Genomic DNA, 17,848 nt, shown 5'->3' with positions numbered 1-17,848 from the left:
TCAAATTTAATCTGAGGTGGCACAAATTAGATCTGAGTGTTACCCCTCGGTTGAAATTGTGTTTGGTTTAGATTGCTATCCGCATTTCAAATCGCATTCCAGGGGTGGGTCCTTCAGATCATTGAAGGGGGACTAAGCCCCTGTGCCCCCCAAACCCCAATTTGACACTGAACCTGCCATTACTAATATGAGTTTTTCACTGGAGAAAGCAATATTATGGATAGAAGCATTGGTTTAAAGTAAAAAATGTCTTAATGTCTTAATGATGGATTTGTTTATTACAAGCACTTTTCACTTCACAAGATGTTTATTGATAGACTGGAGTTACGCGGATTACTTGTGAATTATTATGTTTTATCAATTGTTTGGACTCTCATTCTGACAGCACCCATTCACTGCAGATAATCCATTAGTGAGCAAACAATGTGATGCAAAATTTTGCCAAATCTATTCCAATGAAGAAACCACCTCATCTACATCTCGGATGGCCTGAGGATGAATACATTTTCAGCACACTTTCATTTTTTGGGTAAACTGTTCCTTTAATCAATTAAATTTGATAGGCAGTAACATATAGTTTATTATGTTTATACTTGCTCCCTGTAGAAAAAAACCTTTAGTACTTTATAAAATTGTTTGTTATTGTGGTTCTAATTTTGTAATATACAATCCTTCACTTATGCGAGTCTGTGTATCAATAAGCGTGCATGAATGAAAGTGAGTGTGTGTTTTCTGAGGAAGGTGTTAAAAATAGGGTAACATTAATCACTGACTGAAGCAGACACAGATCAGTTTGGATGGACCGTGGCCGGGCATCTCTGGCAGACCTCAGTGTCTGAGTGAGAGACTGACAGGCTTTAAATCAGGGTCTGTCCATGGTTGTCAGCAGATGGATTCGAGACAGATTTACCACAGGAGTGGACCAGGCGGCTGAAGGGAAGTCAGTAAGCACAGACAAAAATGCTTAGTGCGACAGAGCAAGAAATTGTTAAAAATTGCTTTTGAAAGCTCTCATTTTACAAGAATATACTATTTAAGTCTTTCACATTTTGGGCCCTATCATATACCCGGCGCAATGCGCCTATATATGTGCCTACATGTCATAATGGATAGTCATTGCATGTATCAGAATTAGGCTATCTATTTGCTCGCACACGAGAAGCTCCGTTTCACATGCCAAATTCCACAAAAAAATTGCAAATCTGCATGGTACGAGCGCAACTGGCTCTTAAAGGTAATGGGAGATGAGACTCTGATAGGTTTATTGCATGTTACACCCAAAAAAACACCCCTTACTCATTAACAGAATAGGGACAACGTGTTTAGACCATGCGCCCGGGGCGTTTTTCTGTTGTTAAAATAGCAAGTGGATTTGGACATGCCCTGAGTTTACACTTTGCATTTAGGTCGTTAAAATAGGGCCCTTTATGTCAAATTCAATGTGTTACTTGCCATTATTTGTTGTTTGTATTTGTGAGAATTACTAGTAATTTCTGAGTGAAGTTGTTTCAAAATACCAGTCAAAAGATTGGAATAATAAAGAATTAGTAATGTTTTGGAAGAAGTCTAACCAAGACTGCAGCTATTACAGTATTATTAATAAAGTAAAAACAGTAATATTGAGAAACAGTTGAACAAATTTTTATTGCAATTTAAAATAACTCTTTTTGATACATCACAATTCAAAGCTTTTGGATAGTTAAGATTTTAAAAAGAGAAATAAATAAGTTAATATTAATACTTTTATTCAGGGCAGTCGATTAATAAAAATACCAACTTCAGGAGAAACTGCTGAAAAGCTGCATAAATAGATGAATATTAAGCTGGCAAGTAAATTTTGATGCATTCAGACTGGACCTATTAAAAATATTAAAATCTATTTTAAATAATGCAATTAGATCAGGCTGATATGCTCATTTCACTAAACTGGTCTCTGAGAACCAGAACACCCCAAGGGTGCTATTTTGGACCACTGACAGGCTCCTAAGCGTCTCTCTTAGAAGTCATCCCGACATAATCCCAGGCTTTAAATATGATAAATTGGAAATGTTCCATAAAAAAATCAACAGTTAGGTTGAATATAAACAGAACATTTGAAAATAGTGCATTTGAGACTGTTATTGTATCATTTGCCAGTGAAATAATCTAATTTAGAAGTTTTTAATGTTTTTGATCCAAATGGATTAAAGAACGTGATTTGGGTTGGGCATTTGTATAGAAACTGCTCATCAGGTTCAAATCAAATACCAATTCATACCTTACAATGATTTAATACAGCTAACTGCCTTCATTATTTTAGAAATATTGCATGATGATGGTCACTTTTGGTTCCACAGTCCTGGATGAATATATATATATATATATATATATTCTTTTTTACAACATCAAAGTTAATATTACACATTATACAGTACTTTTCAAAAGTTTAGGGTAATAATAAGGAATTATAAATGTTAATTATTAGACAAACACATATTGTTAGCTATTGGTTTATTTCAAGTCCCCTTTGGTGCTGTTATTGCACTGTATGAAAGGTGCAATATAAAGTTGCATAGATTTATTGACGGAGCTGCATCAGAGGAAAACTAATGAGAAGGACAACAGTGAGAGCTTCCCAAGTAATTTACACACATTTACACACAGTAACACACACACACACACACACACACACACACACACACACACACAGTATCAAAAATCAAAGTATCCACCAGTAAATGCCAACTGTTGGATTACACATATAAGGTAATGTATTTTACTGATATTTCCTACAGAATTTGAGATTTAAAACAATTATATAACATATATGTATATTTTTGTCTTACTGCAGGACTGTTTACAATAAATTAGTCTAAAAGTTAATTATCCAAATAATGCAACGCTGCAGAAAATACGATATGGAGCACCACCACAGTATTTTTAAATAATGGCAAATCTCTTAGTTAGCGATGTGTGGTACATACACAAAAGCAATGAGTTTAGTTTTCATAAATGCAAGTGATCGAGTTTTTAATGCTGTTGGCATATGTATATGAAAAAATGTCAGTCATGCAAGTTGCCAAATTAACTCGCATGACTGACATTTACAACAACCTGAAACGAATCAAAGTATCCACCAGTCACTTCCAACTCAAGAACCTGCAGCTTCATTACATAAAGTGCAACTTATTACTGCTTATTTAATTAGATGGTGGAATCAAAACATTGCATAAGATTCTGCTCAAATCACAGGTCAATGCATAATTATCACAGCAGAACATGCTTTTTTATGTCCCTATGAAATAAACATCCAGCTGCATTAGCTCGGGGTGTTTAATTAGACTATCATGTTCTCCGGTCAGCTGATGGTTTGTAGCACTTCTCACCAAACTTTCTAGCCACACAGGTTACGGAGGTCCTAGCAAACACCTCATAATGGTTGAAAGGTGTTTAGCAGTACTTTAACTGCTGCATTACACAGGCTCCATGGGCTTGTTTATTGGTCTAACAGCCCACAGTCTGAACTAGTCCTGAGTACTGCGCTTCAGTATATGGGAATCTTTGAAAACAGATGTCCTCATGCATTAGTGAACCCATTATGAAAAATTAATGCACAGTAATGAGACAAAGCCAGTGGGGTTATGTTTATTTAATTGTTACTTTGATATTCCTCTGCTGTTATTTCCCCCATCAGCTGTGTTTATGTTTGTACTTCGTATTTGTCATATAATTTTGTTTACACAAATCATATATACTGTATACATGGACCTTTTAAAAATAATTGAGCATGTTTACAAATTCAATTTTAGGCTGTACCTTCAATTCCAAATAATAATTAAATGAAATAAAATTGTCCAGTGTTTATAACATAAATGTGATACAGTATATTTTTATGTGCTATTTCTTATTACACTCTGCTGCTACTGCAAATAATACTCATAAACAGTTTTAATATTGTCTCTACTTCTTGTCACTCTATTTTGTTTAATTATTCATTTACAATTTTTTTCATATACAATTTATGAATACTATTTGTTATTATAGCAGCAGTGGATCTACTAACATGTATACAGATATATGTTCTATAATAATAATCTTTCTAGTTTATTGCAACCAGTGATGTATTAAAAAGTGTTGAGTAACTAATGCTGACATAATTAGGTTCAGGGTTGCTCTGTGGTAAGATCAAATTAATGTCCTCCATTTGAAGCATGCCCATATTTTCCCTCCCACATTCCCATGACTCCAACCCTAATGTATTCTTTTAATTGACTAATGATGCACATTTATTATCACCAGTATTTATGACTGGTTAAATCTTTATCAGTGGATTTATGGGCTCATCGGATTTAAATTCTGTGCAAAAAAGTTATTTTAGTATTATTATATAAAATAGTTTTCATTATTTTTTTTCAGTTAGCTTAGTTTGAATTTCAGTTGAAGTTTGTCAAGTTTGTTATTTCCTTCTATTCATTTTTGTTTAAATGTTTCTATTTAGCTTTCATTTTATTTCAGTTTTTGCTTTAGTATTTTATTTTGTACTTAAACTCTTTCATTACCTTATTTTAAGGAAAAATTTCCCATTTTCATTTAATTTCATAAAATTTGTTTATTTTTAGCCATCCATTCATCCGTCCATTTCACAGTGCCATAAATATGACATCTTACCCTTTAATATATATATATATATATATATATATATATATATATATATATACTTTTTATTAGAAATATGACACATTCATTTTGTGCTCTGAAAACTGTACAATAACAAAGAAACCCCAGTGAACTTAAAAAAGGGAGAGTGGTAAAGCAGGGAGAGGATGTGGAGGAGGAAGGAGGAGGAGTAGGGGTTGATGGTGGAGAACTCAGGGAAGTACGCATCATCTGCAGTGGCAGTCAGTGATACCAAAATACACTGTTACATGATGTTACAGAACACTGATATAGTCCAGTAACCCAATGAGATTTGGAGGGGGGATCTCAGAATGGCAATGATATCTATAATAAGGACAACAATATTCCCCAAGCACAGTAAGAAAGATATTTATAGGCTAAAATTAATTTTGTAGAACACTTCTGGAAATAATTACAATGCTGTACAACATGACTCTGAGGAGTGTGTCTTGTGCTTTCTCTGTATGCGACCACAACCTAACCAGAGAATAACACCCCTCTGCTGTTTCATATATAAGACTCTATATATATATATATATATATATATATATATATATATATATATATATATATTCATGTCCGTTTTCTCTTGCAAACATGATTCTGCACATATTCTAAAACTCAGCAGTTTGTTTCAGGTCTCTCAGCTCCAGTGATTCTGATGGAAACAGCCGACCCCCTTCCACGCTGAATCTCACATTGTTGACTGACTTTTGAAGGATCCTCATGCCGGTGCGGTGCATGACGACAGCACAGTGGCTAAGCTGTGGGCTGTACTGGCTCAGAAGGGCGTTTGAGACAGATTAACAGTCAAATGGCTTTGGGCAATCACATCGCCTCTAGTGTCCCAAGCGTATGCATGTGTCACACTGATCAATAACGATGAAAATAAGACTAATAATATTCAAGAATTTGATTTTGAATGACATGTAGCTCACCTGATTCCTACCAGGCAGTTTGAAAGCTTTCTGTCGTAGTGTTACTTCTCACTCTTCCATACATGGGACATGATCACAAATATGTGTGTGTGTGTGTGTGTGTGTGTGTATCCAGAGGTGTAAGATATTGAAGGCCACTCACTAAGGCTCAACTGCCCTTAGTCTGAATTCCAGTCCTTCCCTTCAGTCAGCCACTCCCAATGTTCCCATGGCAACATCCCAGGTCAGCACTCAACTTGCCCAGTTCAGCCGTTCTTGGTAGTGCCAGCTCATTGCCATAGCAACAGGCTCAGTCCTGGATTTTCGAAAGTGTTATGATTCGCTTTGACATTAAGGAAAAGGCCATTCCAGGATTAAAAAAATAAAATAAAATTGCTCCGCCATGTTGCTTGCACTCTTTTTCTTTCATTTAGTTTGTCCGCACTCTCACTCCAATCTCATTCCCTTTCTTTGTCCCTTTTCCCTGCGAGTAGAGTTTGTTCTGCTTCTCTGAATGCTCTGGGGGTCTCTCAGACCTCCGTCTGCAGGTCCATGATCTCTTGGCCCACCAGAGGGATGGTGGCGCTGGCCTTCTCCCACTCCACCGCTTGCATCTCAAGAGGAGAGGCCTGGAGAGGCTCCAGCTCCTTACGCACCCATGATGGTGGCGAGTGGGTCTTCCTGATGCCCTCCCATGCCCGCTTACTGGGGGTCTGCTGCTTGTCCTGCATTAACAAGAAGAATGATTTAGGGTGACATTTCTGTAAAATGTTAAGAAGCATCATATAAAATAGAACAATATTTTGAATAAAGAAAATGAATATTATTGTTAGGACCATCATTATTATTTATATATATATATATATATATATATATATATATATATATATATATATAGATATATATATATATATATATATATATATATATTTTTATAATAATGATAATGACAGTAATAACAATAAGATCTGCTGATCCTATTCGCTTGTTAAGTCTGACGTCACGTAGCAGCGCTTCCGTGTCCAAACGCTCTATCAGTTACCATGAGAAAACAACAAAAGGTGCTAATATAAACTCACAATATGATAGAATATTAGCAAAAAGTTATAATCTTAACCTTACCGAAGTCCCAGATAGCCAGACAATGAAAATATAAATATAAAAAAAATATATAAAAATGATTTGTGTTTGGGACGCTGTGAGCACGGAGACTGTAGTGTATACCGTAAGTTTGAAAGCGTTTAGCTTAAATGATTAATATGAATAAACAGTGCTCATAAACGGCTGCTGAGGTCGTATTCTCAAGTGAAGCGAGTTGAGGCTTGGACCCGGAAACAGCGCTTCTTACGTCATCACTTAACAACCGAATATCATGACATAAAATAAATCATGACAAACTAAGGTGATCGGCATTGTATTGGGCATTCAAAGTGAACATGAAAGCATCTGTTTACTGATTAAATTCAAAATAGTTTCTTCTGCCAGTCTCTGATCTTCCTCCTGGGAGTTAACTACATGTGAATGTTTACATGTATATAGTTCTTGAGGCCAGGCACTGCTTAAACCATTTGGGCACTGTTATCTTTGGGGAATACGTTTGCTGAAGCTCACAGTCAGGGGTTGATTTCTTGTATTGTTTTTGGATGTTTTGTTTAAATTATTACTGTAGTGTTTATTATAAATAACTTATCCGTGCACTTCATTCTTTTTTTATATTTTTTATTTATGTGCCCTCCTAATCTTTAATCAAAAACGTTAACCTGCCCTTCCCCTCTAAATTACTCATCTTTTCTTCCGGTCATGAACTATGGCGCAAGGGCGGAGCTAGTGATGTGAGGGTTGTAAACGCTGGGATAAACAACAGGGGAAAAAACGGAGGCTTTATAGAAATCAATGCACTGACCAGTGCTAAATCTGACACATGCCATGGAGGACTACACTACCCTTAAAAATTGAACAGATATTAGAATATTACCACAACATTACTCTAAGGACATTGCAAACTATTTGTTTTTTTTTAAATATGATTTTAACCTGATGGAGGACACGCTCAGTCATTCAGTCAGTATCTCTCTCTTTGCTGTTATATTTTCGCTGTTATGTTTTGTGCCAATGATTGTCCTCGTCATCGTCTTCCTCAATAAATGTAATATTTTAGTGTTGGTGGTGAATCCATTGGAGAGAAATCCCCCCACAACTAACTGCAAACTGGCATTCAGACTAAATTCAAATGATCAAATTAATTCCCAAAGGACAAAATCAAGTCCCGCCCTCTCATTTCAGACGCCGTTTCTCTCGGATAGATGTCACAGTAGAGAAAAAAAAACAATCGCTACTTCCATTTCAGGTCGACTTTAAGTGTTCCCTTCTAAAGTAAACACCTTTAAGGACTGCCAACTGAATGCCTATAAAATGCAATGTATCACTTAGCCTTAGTCAGACTTCTGATGACTGCAGCAACACACAGAAAGTTCTCAATTAAGAATCCTGCTGAAGATGCCCAAGAGTCTCCTTTTTTTTGGCATTTGTGCCTTTATGCTAGGGTGACCACTTGAGCCTATTTCCCTGGACGCGTCCTTGCCAGGATTTCTATATTGCCTAAAACATCCAAAGTAGTTTGACCAATAACATGCAGGTATGTTACATAATCAACCAATCATGGCGTGTGAGAAGTTGAGATCTACAGAGAAAGATTCAAGCAATGCAAATACATGTTAGGTGTTTGTTCGTTCATTCAGCTTTAAGCGTCGCTGCGCACCAATCATTGTATGACACCAAAGTACCAAGAGAGTGATTTTAATGCATAAGGAGCCGTCTGCTCTGCTCTCTATAGCTCTTATGAATGTCATACAATGATCGATCTGCACAGCACAAACAGCCAAAATCTGGATATTTTAGGCAATATAAAAATCCTGGCAAGGACGCATCCTGGAGCAGCTGGAGAGAGGACAGGAAAGAGCGGTGGGAGAGAATCGATCGGGATGGGGAAAAGACCACGAGCTGGAATTTGAACTGGGGTCACTGAGTTACATGTCAGAGCACTGAACATGAGGCCAGACATTACTATCACTGAAGCTATTTTTGTTACTATTACAGCAACTATTATAAAAGCAATAAACAAATAATTACTTTCATGTCACTAGTGTCAGTATAAAGTCATATTTTGATTTTGAAAATACAAAACCTAAAACAAAAATTAAGTTGTGTCTTGCAATTAGTAACAATGCCAAGATATAAAACTGATTCAATTTAAAAAAATCGAATATACTGTAGATTAATAGATTATTATGGGACAAACTGAACTGAATTTAATTAAATGTTGTTTGTCCTGCATTAAAAAGAGTTATTATTATTATTATTATTATTATTATTATTATTACTATTATTATTATTAATAATAGTACACTTTCATTTATTGTTATATTTTGTTTTATTATAATATATTAATATACATGTTTTAATCGTCAGAAAAGTAATTTCACAAAACCTGCATGCTCCATTTTCTCAAAGTAAAGCATCATTGACACTACTGGTAAAAAGTCTGGGAATAATTTTAAACGTTTTAATGTTTTATTATAATGATTTCTGAAGGATCATGAGACACTGAACACTGGAGTAATGCCGGCTGAAAATTCCGCTTTGCCATCACAGTAATCAACTGTATTCTCAAAATGTATTTAAATAGAAATAGCTTATTTAAAATGTTATAATATTGTTGTTTTAACTGTACTTATCAAATAAATGCAAATTTGGTGATTATAGATCTTCTCCTTAAAAAAAAAAAAAAAAAAAAAAAAAATATATATATATATATATATATATATATATATAATGATCCACACTTTTGACTGGTACTGTATGTTTTCTTTTGATTTTGGTATGAAATACTTAATATTTTAATGGCAAATAGAAAAGGAGGGGGAGTGAATGATTAATGTAAATCCGTACACTAAGATTGGTTTTATCGCTGCCTCCTGATGACACACTCCATCTCTTCCCAGTCTTCCCATCCACTGGGGGTGAATCCCTGTCCTTCTCTGCATGCTGCAGTTTCCTGTTTAAGTCTTGGAACATGTCCTGGTGGCGCTTCCGTGTATGCATAATCTTCTGCAAGACAAAACCTGCATTTAAACCTCTGCAGAGATGGATGAAACTGCACCACACAAGACCGCTGTCATTTGTGGAAAGATTTACATTACACTGACCTCAAAATCCAGCTCTGCATAGCGTGATTTTCGTCTCTAAAAGGGCAAATAAGAAAAGGATGATATTGTGTGTCCTTTCAGAGTCATCTTGTCTCATGTGTGTGTGTGGGGTGGGGGGGTGTTTGGGGGGTTAACAATGTTATTGTTATAGTTGTGATTAGTAACAATGTCAAGATAATAAATTAATAAAATTTAATAAATTCTAATAAATCCTTAATAATTAATTAATGTTTCTGCCGAGCTCCTGGCATGAGCTCGCTTGTAAACAGCTTGTGACCGAATGGCCTTTCTTTAGCCTGCAGGAGAGCGTCTGAAGGCAGTTTGACATTCTGCCTGCGCTGTGCATGGATGCAGCTGTGTGCCTGCAATGCATTCTGGGAGCATGTTTGGCCTGAGGTGAGGAGGAATCCACACTTGTCATCTGCTCCCTTTAAAAGCATGAGCAAAATCTGACCTTTGCAGAGACTTTCTTTTCTAAGAGGGATAATTGAAAATGCAAAGAGGCATAATTCATGTAGCCTTCTTTAACTTCTTCCTTTCTGAAACGGCAGATTTTTCATTCCTTTAAGTGTTTCGATGCAGTTTTTATTGAAAGCGAGTGCATGTGCATTGGCTGATGTCAGTTGAAATGTAATTCTGAGCCACGTAATGACAGTCCTCTACTCAGACCCTCTCCACAAACATACTTTTTCACTTGTGGCAGATATGACAAACATTCATGTGAATTCACAGACTTGTAGCATATTGGTTTACAGCACTTTTTTTGGACCAGAAACCAAAGTGTCCATCAGTTATTAGAAATAATCATGGCTAAGAAAAAAAGTTGTTGTAAGTCAGTTGTTGTAAAAGAGTTGTAAGACGCACACACAATTGCGCTGTTAGCCAATAAATGTTAATAAATAGTAATTTAGAAAGCTAATTTAGATCACTGGGGTTATGATTAATTTAGGCTGTGTAAATCATTTTTGGTCATTTAATGCTTCTAACAATAAAAATGCATCTCTCAGCAAAATGACCAAGGGTCGAACACCTACTGTACGCACTGGAGTTCATGGTCCGTCAGAATGTGCTGCGCATCCATTTATATGATATAAATAAAAAACAGTGCACTATAAAGATGGCAAGAGGAAAAACTCTCAAACGCTCAGAATGTTCATGGACGCAAGTAAAAATATAACTGTGCTAAACTTATTCTTAAGGTCCATCACCTCAAAGATGATAAGTATAATGATAACAGACAATATATTGTTTTTAAAATCATTCTAAATATAATCGATAATTATCATAATGATAAGAATCGATCCTGCTTTTAAAGAGCTCGAGCATTTAAAGCAGCAAACAGCAAAACTGCTGGACACTGTTACAATGTTATCGTGTGTTGCTTTGGACACTGATATAGTTATCATTAGTTTCTAATGATATGTTAGAAACGTATAGTTATATAATTAGTATCTTTATAGTCATCGTTTTTGGTTCTCTAATTAAAACCTTGGTAAGTGAAAAAATAAAATAAAATTTGAATTAATGGTTAGAGAAAAATAAAACATTATTTATATTTTAAGACATCGTTTAGTTGCCTAGCACAAAATTTTGTCACATAAAAGAGTGGTTTACTTGCAGCATAGAGGGTTGCATTGTTTTATCTCACGGTTATCATTGTTTCTTACCTCCAAAGAGCTCATCGAGAGTGTTGAGATGGTCTCACTCTTAGACATCATGCCGGAGTTCCCAGAGTCCCCTTGCTCACATGTGTTTGTCATCTGGGTCTCGCCGGAGATGTTCTGCACTGTCTGCACCGGGGAGTCCCTCTCTGAGCAGGAAATGCTGACTCGGTCGGTGGGCAGGCTCTTTAACCCGAAGCCTGGCACAGGATTGGTGCCAGCAGGGTTGGCAAGGTGGATGAGCCTGGTCTGGGGTAACTGTTCGATGCTGATGTTGTACTTTGCGGCTTGGTCCTCCTTGTTGCCCTTTGTGGGCCTAAGGGTGTTGTTGTTGTTGGGCAAGAGCACGTAACCCTGGCCCGACCCTCCTTCTCCTCCTCCTCCTCCTTCTGGACCGATGCCGTCTCCTGGGGTTCCATCCAGTTGTTTGAAGAGTTCGCCATCACAGATGTAAATTGATTTGGCTCCGGGTAGCTCTGTACTGACCCCGGCAATGCCGCCTTTGTCGCGACGCATGGTGAGAGTGTGGCTGGCGTAGTCAGCAACGTTTTGCAGGTGGACCTTTGCCATGCTGGCCGGAAGGGTGTTGAAGTTGGAGCCTTTCTGTACTGTGATCTGCTGTGAAGCTACCTTCTCGTCACCTTGTTTGGAGGAACGCTTTAGGGTGCCTGCGAATCAGAGCGAAAAAGCCTTAGTAAGTAAAAAGAGATCACAGCAGAGAAAATACATACTGATTTGATAAAGCAGTGTTAAATTTTTCAACTATTTTATCAGTTCAAAATTATGACGTGATATAAATAAAACTTTGCTGAATCATAAGCATAACACGATATATGGTCTAAAATGGAAAATAATGTAACAAAGTAAATGCATTGATTACATAGGGCCTTAAAAAAAAAATAATAATAATAATAATTAAAAAAAAAAAAAAAAAAAAAAAAATATATATATATATATATATATATATATATATATATATATATATATATATATATTATATTATATTATATTATTTAATTCTTTTTTGAAATTCTGCATTTCACATGAAAAATATGGTTCTCAGAAACAGATTCTATATTTCAGATTCCTGTTTAATAATTACCGATGTTTGTCTATATGGCAATTTGAATTTTATAAATGTTTTAGCCCTACTTTTGATTAAGTAATCCAAAGTTTTCCAAATTCAGTGGCATTCCACACTATACAGTAAATTCTATTTTTATCCATGGATTCTGCAAGTCCGCCCAAGTTTCCCATATCTCTGAATTTTTAGGGCCCTAATGATGACACCAGTATATCACCTGAAATTATATGAGCTAGAAATTTGAAAGGGTAGACAGTGAAATTTGTAATAAAATAGATAAAATATTTTAACATGAAAAAGACAAGTCCTAATGATTGGTTTGATATGTTGCAGAAAAAAAGAATGGTCAAAAATGGGATCATAAAGGTGTCTCGTTATTTTCATTTTGAGCACCAGCAAGCTACTGTAATTTTACATTATGGGAACTATTAGGTAATAATCGGCTATTTTACAAAAGGTCAGTGGAAAACAGGAGCAAGTAAAGTTGCAAAACAGTTTGAACTTTGAGGGTCGCTTTTGTTTTTCACAATAATACAACGAAAAATAAACTTTATTTAGCTTTAGCAAGTCAAGCTAAAATTTCTTTAGAACAACTAACAGAAGGAAGGCTGATTGAAGGCTTAATGTTTAGTCTTTCACACTTCAAAAAAAGCAAAAAATCTCACATCACAAGTCTATATTTCCAGACGCTAGCTTGATATGTCGTCTTGATAAATAATCAAAATCCCATTTCCGATAGATATCAGAGAAGAAAGCTGCTATCTGATAATGAAATGTCATGAGGGACTTAATTAGGACAGGCCGGCAGATCTGAGGCACGGCAAGGGAACAGACAAGTCTATTTATCAGAATTTTGCTTCTTGCTGGTTATCAGATCCTATTCTTAATCTCCTTGATAAAAATGCATTACGTGGCCTGTAAAATGGCACTTATCTTGTCTTAACCTCTTTTACAACAACTTTAAGTGACCGGAGCATATGTTGTGAGTGACTCACCTGACCGGCAAGCGATGTCCACATCCTTTTCAAAGTCGGTCTGGAGAAAACAATTAAAATGAAAGTTTTATACCACATATTACATTTTTGTGCTTAATGTGAAACAAAAATACAGATATTTAGTTGCAATTTACCATCAGCTGAGCATGGCCATTCTGGAAAGATCCACCGGAGTCACCGTTTCCATCTTCTTGACGGTCAACAACACGACACTTTACTGCCTCTTGTACCTAATTGATTGCAAATAACCATGTCTAAGTAAGTAATATGAATCTAAAAGTAGATAGTCTGCCAATTAAAAACCAGACATCAGACAGGTTCCCTCACCTCTCTGCGTAGGATGCAATGCACCATCACGATAACGAAGCCCTCGAGGGAGTCAAAGACGGCAAAAAGGATCTGAAACAAGGCTGAACGGCGGTCAGTAATGGCCAGGACTGCCGACATCCAAGTGAGAGCCAGCAGTGGCAGTACAACGCAGGAGCTCCACAGCGACGCCCTACAGGACCAAAGCAGAATTACACTGAGTGACAGTTCATATCAACATTGCCATACAAGCTGACAAAGAGGGCAAAACTAAAGTATAAAGTGACTTTGGTTGATATTTAGAAATTTCTTATAAAACTAATTAATATTTATCACGCATATTATTGATTTCTTGGATGTCTGAGGAGTGTTTTACAGAAATGAATGTGGTATTGCACCAAAAAATATTAATGAATATACACAGATCAATATTGTGTTCAATATGAGCTAGAGTTGCCCTTTTTGTTGATTATACTCTAAACAAAATCAATATAATGGTACTGAAAACATGTAGGTTCAATCACAGTTCAAAACAAATGTGAACAGGTGGAACAGGTAAAAATAAACCAAAAGAAGCAATAAAAAATGAGCAATGGACTACGAAAAAGAGGAAGACGTTGAGAGGAAGAAAGATGAAGGAATGTAGACATTTCAGTCGTCTTTAGAGAAGAACTCTCCCCTGATCGTGGATTTGGAGAAAGGGCCAGCATGCTCAGCAAGTCCTACATCTCACTATTTTTATGATTTTATTCCATTTTTAAATACTTAATTCTTGATCTGCTTTAGTCTACTGTATTCGTATATTTTTAATGCACCAACAAACACACACTCTGCCAATCACACATACACATACACACCAGGGATAGTCATATAAACAAAAAAAAAGAGAGATTGCAGTGGCTACTGGCTACATTGTTGTGGGAAATAATCACAATTCATGTATCTAATATACATCAGGGATTTACAATAGACCTTTCATTAACAGACACAATAAAGACATGTACATAATTGTCTTTATAAAGTACTCTGCCCTATAAAGTTTTCACCTGACATTCTGTACAAAAGCACTGCTAACTGCAAATCTAGTCAACCTCAGACATCTATATATGTATACCAACACATATACCTTTAACCCAACTCGTCTGCTTAGGTATGTTTTCAAATTGCTGCAATTCACCAGCAAAATAAATAAATAAATATGAATAAATATTGTAACCTCTCTTATTGCTTCTTAGATGCTGCTACACACAAAAACACATCCTACACATATTTGCGTACATTAATTTATGGCTGGTCTACTTTATCTCACACTGTAGAGTAAACAGGCTAGTGATAGAAACCTGATAAACATGGCTCACTGCAGTCTCAGAGTCAGATAAGCCAATCTTGACATGGCTGCTATTATAAGCCCTTACAATAATGTCTCATGGCAACCATAGTTTCCACCAAAATACCACAGAGTTCAAGCTAAATACCATATAATTACTGTTACTATATGGCCACCGTCATCACCAAATAAATGAATAAAAATACTATTAAAAAAATGCAGAGAGAGATGCAGAAAACTGTTTTTACATGTTTTTTTTTTGTTTTGTTTTTTAGTACACTGATTGTCCAATATTTAAAAAAAAAATCAAATGTTTGATATACAGTATATATACGTAGTATATGATGAGCTATTCATTTGAATTATACCGACTGATATGTATATAAATGTGCTGAAAGATAGGTTTTATCTAAATATTATACTATTTTTTAAGTATACTATTATAATATTTAGTCATACAAGTTTTCATTTTAAATTTTTATATATATTTTTTTTTTATTTGCTTTTGTCATTATTATTTTTTTAAATACTTTGATTTAGCTGTAATTTATTTTATTTCAGTTTTGGTAATTTTAGCACTTCAACTTACTTCAGTTAGTTGCCAATTCAACATTTAAACATTTTTCACGTAATATTTAAATAAATTTTTAAAGGGGTCATATGATGCGATTTCAAGTTTTCTTTTCTCTTTGTAGTGTTACAAGATGTGGAAAGATTTGCATTACGCCGCCCAAATGTTTACACAAAGAAAGAAGGCGTAACTTTGATTATCGCTGTAGTAGCCTATTGTTGTTGCCGCACCGCCATGTTGTGTTTCATTTGCGAAAGCGAAACTTCTTTGTATGGCCTTCCAAAAGAGGATGATATTTGCTTCATCGTGCTTAGAGCTGATCCGTACTGGCTGTTGACGAAATACATCAACTTTGCACTTTTGATCGCTGGATCGGCTTTCACCGTGGATGAAGCGGAGTCCAGCCCTGGGTCGTCATGTTGTTGCCGCAAGCTCCTACTCAAATCCGCCGGCCTTGCCATTCTCAAGCCGGACTCAGCTCACTCAGCCTGCTGTGTATGACACTGTGTTTCATTGTGAAAGCGAAACTACTTTGTTTGGCCTTCCAAAAGAGGACACGACTAGAAATCAGTGGTTTTGTCTCGTCATACAGGGAGATGGCATCACAGTATGGTGAGGTACATAACATTTTCGTCACACACTTAAAGGGGGAGTGAAATGCTATTTCATGCATACTGAGTTTTTTACACTGTTAAAGAGTTGGATTCCCATGCTAAACATGGACAAAGTTTCATAAATTAAGTTGTACGTTTGAAGGAGTATTTTTGTTCCAAAAAAACCTCTTCCGGTTTGTCACAAGTTTCGGAAAGTTTTTTTTTCGAGTATGGCTCTGTGTGACGTTAAATGGAGCGGAATTTCCTTATATGGGTCCTAGGGCACGTCTGCCGGAAGAGTGCGCGCTCCCGTATAGCAGAGCACTGAGAGCACAGACATTCACTGATCAGAGCGATTCACTGATCAGAGCGAGAGCGTCGCGAAAAGTCACAAAAGAAGTGTGTTTTTGGTTGCCAGGGCAAGACAACCCTGCACAGATTACCAAAAGAGAAACCGCATTAAGGGACCAGTGGATGGAGTTTATTTTTACAGAGCATCAACGGAGTTGTCCAAGTGTTTGTGTTTGTTCCCTGCATTTCGAAGATGCTTGTTTACAAGGCCCAGTTTGACGATGGATTTGAACATTGTTTATTTCTTAAGGATAATGCAGTCCCAACGAAAACATGTACACATGTACACATGTACAGCTTAAAAAAAAAAAAAAAAAAAAAAGACGACATAGAGTGGAACTTAGTCATTTTTCAAAACCGCTAAGCAAATATATACAGTTTCAGTACATACCGCATAGAGACGCATTTGCTGATGCTGCTCTTGATAAATTTCAGCCTCTGGATCCGTGTCACAGCTTCCACATGCTCTCAACTCAAAAGCCTACTGGCGCTCGTGATTCTTTAGCTCCGCCCACACGTCACGCCTCTAGGCGCTCGTGTTATTCCGGGAAAAATCGGTACAGACTATCTTTCTCTTATAAATATAATAAAAATAAAGACTTTTTGGAGTTATGAAGGGTGCAGTACTACTCTATAGGTACTCAAGATTAACAGGATATTGAGTGAAAACGAGCATTTCACCCCCCTTTAAGGTAATCTGCCAATCACAACGCACTGGATAGCTGGCCAATCACAGCACACCTCACTTTTCAGACCGATGAGCTTTGTAAAAACTGATGGGTTTCAGAATTTCGGGGCACAGAGGAGAAACAATAATGTACAGTATGTGGAAAATAATGTGTTTTTTGAATCTTAAACCGCATGAACACATTTCATTACACCAACAAAATAATGTTCTTTTTAGCCACATCATAGGACCCCTTTAAAAGCTTTATTTCAATTACATAAACCCATTTGTTTTACTTACCATTAACTACACTGAATATTACTCAAAATGTGCTAAAAATAACCAAAAGAGCCAATGCATCTCTCAAGCACATGGACAAACACTGGCTGATTTACTGCTGATAGATGATGCCTAGATGATATATTGATCTATCACTAATCCAATAACTAGAAGAGCATAATGCTAGCAACACTATAGCCATGGGTTTGAATCCCAGAGAACACACATGCTGAACA

The 17,848-nt window shown here is 36.2% G+C and overlaps 1 protein-coding gene across 3 annotated transcripts in view; it reads right to left on the bottom strand.

Moving 5' to 3' along the window:
- Positions 1 to 4,674: 4,674 nt before the first annotated feature.
- Positions 4,675 to 17,848, bottom strand: part of LOC128030474 (adhesion G protein-coupled receptor B1-like) — a 109,645-nt gene continuing 96,471 nt past the window's right edge. For all 3 annotated transcript variants that reach the window (XM_052618141.1, XM_052618142.1, XM_052618143.1), the window contains 7 exons: positions 13,846 to 14,017; positions 13,653 to 13,748; positions 13,519 to 13,558; positions 11,446 to 12,107; positions 9,779 to 9,814; positions 9,522 to 9,680; positions 4,675 to 6,298 (listed from right to left, as the gene is read on the bottom strand). In XM_052618141.1, the coding sequence (XP_052474101.1) occupies positions 6,104 to 6,298; positions 9,522 to 9,680; positions 9,779 to 9,814; positions 11,446 to 12,107; positions 13,519 to 13,558; positions 13,653 to 13,748; positions 13,846 to 14,017 (1,360 nt within the window). In that variant the 3' untranslated portion in view covers positions 4,675 to 6,103. The remainder of the gene's footprint in view (positions 6,299 to 9,521; positions 9,681 to 9,778; positions 9,815 to 11,445; positions 12,108 to 13,518; positions 13,559 to 13,652; positions 13,749 to 13,845; positions 14,018 to 17,848) is intronic.

The sequence above is a fragment of the Carassius gibelio genome, chromosome A16 (assembly GCF_023724105.1).
Source record: "Carassius gibelio isolate Cgi1373 ecotype wild population from Czech Republic chromosome A16, carGib1.2-hapl.c, whole genome shotgun sequence".
Taxonomy (NCBI): domain Eukaryota; kingdom Metazoa; phylum Chordata; class Actinopteri; order Cypriniformes; family Cyprinidae; genus Carassius; species Carassius gibelio.
Note: the sequence above shows the minus strand (reverse complement) of the source record. Positions and strands in the feature narration are given on the sequence as shown.